Source organism: Procambarus clarkii, chromosome 2, assembly GCF_040958095.1.
Source record: "Procambarus clarkii isolate CNS0578487 chromosome 2, FALCON_Pclarkii_2.0, whole genome shotgun sequence".
Classification (NCBI taxonomy): Eukaryota; Metazoa; Arthropoda; class Malacostraca; order Decapoda; family Cambaridae; genus Procambarus; species Procambarus clarkii.
The window spans coordinates 14,493,215-14,501,716 of record NC_091151.1 but is presented as its reverse complement, the minus strand read 5'-3'; the positions used below and the strand labels follow the sequence as shown (position 1 = coordinate 14,501,716).

Below are 8,502 nucleotides of genomic sequence, written 5' to 3'. Positions count from 1 at the left end.
TATTGCAAATCAAATGCAATATCTTTCATAGACAACTGGGAACACTTCTATGGAAGAAATGAAATGTATGCTCGTGATGAGGTGCATCTATCGAGAGCTGGGGTTGTTGCTGTTGCGAACTCGCTAGAAGAAGTGGTTAGAGGTGTTTGTTTGGGTTTAAACTGTTAGTAGATAGAGGTATGGGAATTGATTTGGAGGAAGGAGGTAATAAAAGTATGTTTGTGGGAGAAAGGAATTGGCAAAACGATCAGGGAAAGAGAAGGTCCGCAAAATAACAATTCACTTAGGGTATATTACACTAACAGTAGAAGTCTAAGAAATAAAATTAACGAATTAAATGCTCTTGTCTGCACAGAAAAAATAGATATTATTGCACTTACCGAAACGTGGATGAATGTAGAAAATAGAGAACTATTAGCTGAATATCAAATATATGGATTTAAACTATTTCACACAGATAGATATATTAGACGAGGAGGTGGAGTAGCCATATATGTTAGGGACAATTTGAAATGTAGTCTCAAAGAGGGAATCAAAACAGAGCCACACACAGAAACTATTTGGATTGAATTAAACGAAAAAGCTAATAATATTATAATAGGAGTAATAAATAGGCCACCAAATTTAGACAGAATGGAAGCAAAGCATCTATGGGATGAAATATCTAGAGCATCTAGATCTAACAGTATTTATGTCATGGGTGACTTTAATTTTAGCGGAATAAACTGGTTGAACAAAACAGGGAATAGTGAAGCAGAAGATTTTCTATAATTAATTGACGATTGCTTTCTTACGCAACACATTAAGGAACTAACACGGGAAAATAATATTTTAGATTTAGTGTTAACTAACAGGGAAACGCAAATTAATGACATCGAAATAGGGAGTGAGCTAGGGAGCAGTGATCACAAAGAAATCAGATTTAGCATAGAATGGAATAGACCAGTAGGAGAAAATTCTGTTAAAGTGCCAGATTTTCGAAAAGCTGATTTTAATAGCCTAAGAAATTTTTTGGGTCAAATTGATTGGAAAGGCTTGGGTATGGGGTGTGGGCCGGTCTTGGAGCGAGACATGAACCCAGCGATAGGTGACTTAAATGGGGATTTCGATGTGGATTCAATATATAACTTATTTAAGAATATTCTAAACAAAGCACAGGAACGTAGTATACCATACAAATTGAATAGATCGTATACTAATGACCCAAAGTGGATAACAAAGAATTTGAAGAACCTTATAGGAAAAAAGAGAGCTTGGTACAAAAGGATTAAAAATGGGGAGGTCACTTTAGAACAGGAATTCGTACAACTGGTTAGAAATGTTAAAAAAGAGATAAGGAAAGCAAAAAGAAACTATGAAGTTCGCATAGCAGGGCAAGCAAAGACAAATCCTAAAGGGTTTTTTCAGTTATATCGTACTAAGACTAGGGAAAGAATAGGTCCATTAAAAACTGAGACAGGTCAAATAACAGATAGTGATGAAGAGATGAGTAGTATTTTTAATAAATATTTTGTATCTGTATTTACTAAAGAGGAACTTAACAATATGCCTTCAGCCGAACAAGTCTATGTGGGTGGGGACGAGGACAGGTTGACGAGTTTAGCAGTTACCAGGGAGGATGTTCTTAAACAAATAGTAAAACTCAAACCAAACAAATCCCCAGGGCCGGATGAAGTGTTTGCTAGGGTGCTTAAAGAATGCAAAGAGGAGCTTTGTGACCCACTGTCAACCATATTTAATAAATCAATAGAGTCAGGCAGAGTGCCAGAGTTTTGGAAAGTTGCTAATGTGATACCAGTTTTTAAGAAAGGAGATAGATCACTTGCGTCTAACTATCGACCAATTAGCCTAACGTCTATTGTGGGAAAGTTACTCGAATCTATAATAGCAAATAAAATTCGTCTTCATCTTGAAAAACATAAATTAATAATTGAGTCGCAACATGGTTTTATAAATGGCCGTTCATGTTTAACAAATTTGTTATCTTTTTATTCTAGCATTGTTGAGGCAGTTGATAGTGGTAAGGATTGCGATGTTGTATACCTTGACTTTAGCAAAGCTTTTGATACAGTGCCACATGAAAGACTGATTAAAAAAATAGAGTCTCATGGTATTGGGGGTGCTATATTAAGCTGGATTAGGGCATGGCTATACCAAAGGAAACAGAGAGTTAGTATAAATGGAATCAAGTCAGAGTGGGAAAATGTTGTAAGTGGAGTGCCTCAAGGCTCTGTCCTGGGACCTCTGTTGTTTATAATATATATAAATGATTTAGATTCAGGTTTGAGTAGCAACATTTGCAAATTTGCCGATGATACGAAAATCGGTAGGGAAATTAATTCGGAGGAGGACTCACTATCACTTCAAGTTGATCTAGATAGGGTTTTGAAATGGTCAAAAGATTGGCAGATGCAGTTTAATGCTGATAAATGTAAAGTTCTGAGGTTAGGTAATGATGATAGAGTTACAAGATACGAGCTAGATGGTGTTGTGATTGCGAAGTCGGATTGCGATAGGGATCTGGGAGTTATGATTAGTAAGAATTTAAAACAAAAGGATCAATGCATAAATGTTCGTAATAAGGCAAATCGGACACTTGGATTTATTAATCGCAGCGTTAGTAACAAGACACCTGGTGTGGTTCTCAAGCTATATCTTGCTCTAGTTAGGCCCCATTTAGATTATGCAGTTCAGTTTTGGTCGCCATATTATAGAATGGATATAAATTCACTTGAACGTGTCCAGCGTAGGATGACTAAGTTAATTCCCCAAATTAGAAATCTTTCATATGAAGAAAGATTAACAAAGCTTAAGTTGCATTCACTGGAAAGGCAAAGAGTTAGGGGTGACATGATAGAGGTTTACAAGTGGATGAATGGACATAACCGGGGGGATATTAATAGGGTATTAAAAGTATCAACACAGGACAGAACACGAAACAATGGATATAAGTTGGATAAGTTTAGATTTAGGAAAGACTTGGGTAAATACTGGTTCAGTAACAGGGTTGTTGATTTGTGGAACCAATTGCCGCGTAACATTGTGGAGGTGGGGTCCCTCGATTGTTTCAAGCACGGGTTGGACAAGTATATGAGTGGGATTGGGTGGTTATAGAATAGGAGCTGCCTCGTATGGGCCAATAGGCCTTCTGCAGTTACCTTTGTTCTTATGTTCTTATTTATAAAAACAAGTGTTGCGACTCAATTATTAATTTATGTTTTTCAAGATGAAGACGAATTTTATTTGCTATTATAGATTCGAGTAACTTTCCCACAATAGACGTTAGGCTAATTGGTCGATAGTTAGACGCAAGTGATCTATCTCCTTTCTTAAAAACTGGTATCACATTAGCAACTTTCCAAAACTCTGGCACTCAGCCTGACTCTATTGATTTATTAAATATGGTTGACAGTGGGTCACAAAACTCCTCTTTGCATTCTTTAAGCACCCTGGCCAACACTTCATCCTGGGGATTTGTTTGGTTTGAGTTTTACTATTTGTTTAAGAACATCTTCCCTGGTAACATGTGTGATACCAGTTTTTAAGAAAGGAGAATGGCAGATTTTGGGTATAAAAAGTCGGAATTTCAAACTGCGAATAGGTCCAGAGAGCCAGAATTTGGGTCCAAAATATGGCTCAGGTATCGAATTTGGGATTTTTGGGATATTTTGAAAACTGTTGGGGTGTTTGGGCGAAATGTGACCCACCGCCGCTTGCAGTAATTGGCAGATTTTTGGTATGAAAATTCGGAATTTCAAACAGCGAATAGGTGCAGAGAGCCAGAATTTGGATCCAAAATATGGCTCAGGTAACGAATTTGGGATGTTTTGAAATCTGTAGGGGGGTTTGGACAAAATGTGACCCACCGCTGCTTTCAGTAATTGGTAGATTTTTGGTATAAAAATTCGGAATTTCAAACTGCGAATAGGTGCAGAGAGCCAGAGTTTGGGTCCAAAATATGGCTCAGGTATCGAATTTGGGATGTTTGGGATATTTTGAAAACTGCAGGGGGGTTTGGGCAAAATGTGACCGACCGCCGCTTGCAGTAATTGGCAGATTTTTGGTATGAAAATTCGGAATTTCAAACAGCGAATAGGTGCAGAGAGCCAGAATTTGGATCCAAAATATGGCTCAGGTATCGAATTTGGGATGTTTTGAAATCTGTAGGGGGGTTTGGACAAAATGTGACCCACCGCGGCTTTCAGTAATTGGTAGATTTTTGGTATAAAAATTCGGAATTTCAAACTGCGAATAGGTGCTGAGAGCCAGAATTTGGGTCCAAATTCCCACCTTTTGTGTGGGTTAAACTCTACCAATCAGGGATCTGAGTTCTAACAGTTTTGTAACAACATGCAGAAAAATGCTTTGGTTTAAGACAATTAAGTAGGAATTCCGACTTACATCTATTTAAGAATAAATTATGTCTATCCTGCGTTTGAAGCAATTCAACGACACTTCAAGTTTCATAAATCAACAATCATACTTCTCCATTTTGCACATTTCTTCACTTGAATATTCATAAGTTTGTGTTAAATAGGTTAAATAAGGTAATCTGTGGGTTGTTCATTTCATGTTTTATAGATTAAAGTCATTAAATTTACAGAAGTATAAAAAATGCGTGAGTATATAACATATAATGATGACGAAACCTTAACTCACACGATGCAGAAGCGGCAAAGTTGGAGGCGCTTCTCCATCCGTGTGGTTTGGTCTCAATCAAATTTCCTGCAGCTATCTCTGTTGCCGAAATTGCAAGTGTCATTGTTGCCATAAATTATCATATTGTGGTTGTCGTAAATGTACACTCATTGTGGCAGAGCGCTGCGAGCGTTTTTCCAGGCCAGAATGTCAGCCTGGAGGTGGGGCAGACGACTGAAGGAGCCGTGGACAAGAGGGTGGCGCGTGAAGGGGTCGGAGGCCGACTCCAGCAGTAGGCGGACCAGCGTTGACTCGTCTATCACCATCTTGGACGACAGCAGCAACACCGGCGCCTCCATCACCACCTGCGTCACGCTGTCTACAAACTCCTCCGGGACTGCTTCCGAGGATTCCTGACGCGATTCTGACAAATAATGGAAAAAGCAGAAATCTGTTGTCTGTTTACTAAGGTGTGAGAACTGCTGTGCATGGTCACGTTTTAGAATCTGGAAAACAGATGTAAATCTTTCCTCTACAGATATTTTTTGGTAAATATCACCTAAATCAGCGACGAGTTCTTTGGAATACTTGGAACGTTTACTATCCTTGAGCTGTAATGTAGAGAACACTGTAACTGCAGAGTCTGTGAGAGTAACCAGGTTTTGACTTGAGCAAGTCCGGGAACCCCATAGGCTGTGGGAGTTTTGTCAACCAACATCTTATAGATATGCAAAATTTCGTTGAACGTGCATAAATTCCCTTCAATACAGGAGCACATTTCGTTTATTCCAGCTCGATATTCCGCTAAAGTAGCCTCCACCATTTGCTTAAAAAGGTGGACCAGATTGTTGAAAAAGTATGCCTCTGTTCCAATCTTAAGTTTCCTTACCTGATCCACAGCTGCAGCAGCGACACCATCTAGGTGTCCCCATTTATTAAGGCTATCTAACACATTCTTGAGAGGATCAAAGAGACTCGCATGTAAGTAACCGGACATCAGATGGTCCAGAGTTATGTAGTGGCTAGTGTTGACCAACCCTGCAGCTGCCTGCATACCCGAGGCGGCATCCTGAAGGTACGTCTCTGGCCACATCCCGATCAAATGCAGCAGTTCCACCCGCAGGTGCGGGTTGGGGCAGGCTTCATGGTCGCAGAACATGGCGAGTACCCAGGATTTCAAGGCAGTAGACTCGAGTGAGGCAAAATTTAAGTTGTTGTTTGTCGCCCAGGTATTTGCAAGATTAATAATTTCCCAGATAACGTCCTCCCATTGCCCTGTTATCCTAACCAACATCGTCATATGCGTGGAGAGAGTTAAGATCCATAAAACTCCAAGCTGGATTTTACTGTCAAATAAACTCACTGAACCTCTCTCATTCGTAATAAAATAATGAAGATTTTCCCCTGACAATTTTACTGCTTTTAGAATTTCGTATGGATCATTTAATGAAGGGAAGTTCCAAACCATAGATATGAGAAATTGTGGGAGTTTTGGAAAAGAAATATCGAAATCCATGGGAGAATATTTGATTGTATCCATTGTCACAGAATCGACAAGTAATAAAGAAATGTTCTAATGCCCAACCAAAAGGGTGAATAACTGATCAAGACTTATTTGGGTGGGGTAATATATAGGTGTAGAGGGTAGAGGAGAGGTGAGGGCCTGAGTGAGGTGCACGGACACCAGCTTGACGATGGTTGAATTTCGGTTAAAGCAATTTAATGATTTAGAGTGACAGTTAAATATTCATGTGGTGTCACATGTGTGTAGTTAGCTTTGCTTGTAATGACACCTGCGTATAGGGGTGCGAACTTAGGAATTAAAAAACTGCATTTATAGCTAATTAGTCAAAAATGCACATTAAAAGGGCCTTTTAGCCCATAATTTTCAGGCTTTATGCACACCTAATCTCATTGTGTTGCAAGTGTCCTTGTTGCCATTAATTTTCATATTGTGGTTGTCGTAAATGTACACTCACTGTGGCAGAACCAGGCGAGTGTTTTTCCAGGCCAGAATGTCAACCTGGAGGTGGGGCGGACGACAGAAGGAGCCGTGGACAAGAGGGTGGCGCGTGAAAGGGTCGGAGACCGACTCCAGCTGTAGGCGAACCATCGTCGACTCATCTATCACCATCTTGGACGAGAGCATTAACACCAGCGCCTCCATCGCGTCACGCTGTCTATAAACTGCTACGGGTCAGCTTCCGAGGATTCGCAATCTCATCACCATATAGCTCGTATCTTGTAACTCTAGAATCATTACCTAGACTCTAAACTTTATATTTTTCAGCATTAAGCAGCATCTGCCAATCTTTTGACCATTTCAAAACCCTATTTACATAAGAACAAAGGTAACTGCAGAAGGCCTATTGGCCCATACGAGGCAGCTCCAATTTATTACCACCCAATTCCACTCATACAAGTCCAACCCACGCTTGAAACAATCAAGGAACCCCACCTCTACCACAATACGTAGCAATTGGTTCTACAAATCAAAAAGCCTGTTACTGAACCAGTATTTACCCAAGTCTTTCCTAAATCTAAACATAACCAATTTATACTGAGTGTTTCGTGTACGGTCTGGTCCATACGAGGCAGCTGCAATTGGCCCCTACAAGGTAGCTGTTATTGGCCAATACGAGGCAGCTGCTATTGGCCTATACGAGGCAGCTGCTATTGGCCCATACGAGGCAGCTACAATTGGCCCCTACAAGGTAGATGCTATTGGCCTATACGAGGCAGCTGCTATTGGCCTAAACGAGGCAGCTGCTTTTTATAACCACCCAATCCCACTCATATACATGTCCTAACCCATGCTTGAAACAATCGAAGGACCCTCTACCGAGGGCTGGGGTTGTTGCTGTTGCGAACTCGTTGGAACCAGTGGTTAAGAACATAAGAACAAAAGCTACTGCAGAAGGCCTATTGGGCCATACGAGGCACCTCCTATTTATAACCACCCAATCCCACTCATATACTTGTCCAACCCGCGCTTGAAACAATCGAGGGACCCCACCTCCAGCACGTTACGCGGTAATTGGTTCCACAAATCAACAACCCTGTTACTGAACCAGTATTTACCCAAGTCTTTCCTAAATCCAAACTTATCCAATTTATACCCATTGTTTCGTGTTCTGTCTTGTGTTGATACTTTTAATACCCTATTAATATCCCCTTTGTTATGTCCATTCACCCACTTGTAAACCTCTATCATGTCACCACCAACTCTTCGCCTTTCCAGTGAATGCAACTTAAGCTTTGTTAATCTTTCTTCATATGAAAGATTTCTAATTTGGGGAATTAACTTAGTCATCCTACGCTGGACACGTTCAAGTGAATTTATATCCATTCTATAATGGATATAAATTACCAAATTACGGCGACCAAAACTGAACAGCATAATTTAAATGGGGCCTAACTAGAGCAAGATATAGCTTGAGAACCACACCAGGTGTCTTGTTACTAACGCTTCGATTAATAAATCCCAGTGTCCTATTCGCCTTATTACGAACATTCATGCATTGATACTTTTGTTTTAAATTCTTACTAATCATAACTCCCAGATCCCTTTCGCAATCTCAACACCATCTAGCTCGTATCTTGTAACTCTATCATCATTACCTAACCTCAGAACTTTACACTTATCAGCATTAAACTGCATTTGCCAATCCTTTGACTATTTCTAAACCCTATCTAGATCAACTTGAAGTGATAGTGAGTCCTCCTCCGAATTAATTTCCCTACCGATTTTCGTATCATCGGCAAATTTGCAAATGTTGCTACTCAAACCTGAATCTAAATCATTTATATATATTATAAACAACAGAGGTCCCAGGACAGAGCCCTGAGGCACCCCACTTACAA

General features: G+C 40.0%; 1 protein-coding gene across 1 annotated transcript; it reads right to left on the bottom strand.

Moving 5' to 3' along the window:
• Positions 1 to 4,805: 4,805 nt before the first annotated feature.
• LOC138365796 (ubiquitin conjugation factor E4 A-like) lies at positions 4,806 to 5,731 on the bottom strand. Its single transcript, XM_069326250.1, has 2 exons — positions 5,528 to 5,731; positions 4,806 to 5,249 (listed from the first exon to the last, which is right to left on the bottom strand). Exons 1-2 carry the CDS (start codon positions 5,729 to 5,731, stop codon positions 4,806 to 4,808), a joined length of 648 nt encoding a protein of 215 aa, XP_069182351.1.
• Between the last annotated feature and the right edge of the window lie 2,771 nt (positions 5,732 to 8,502).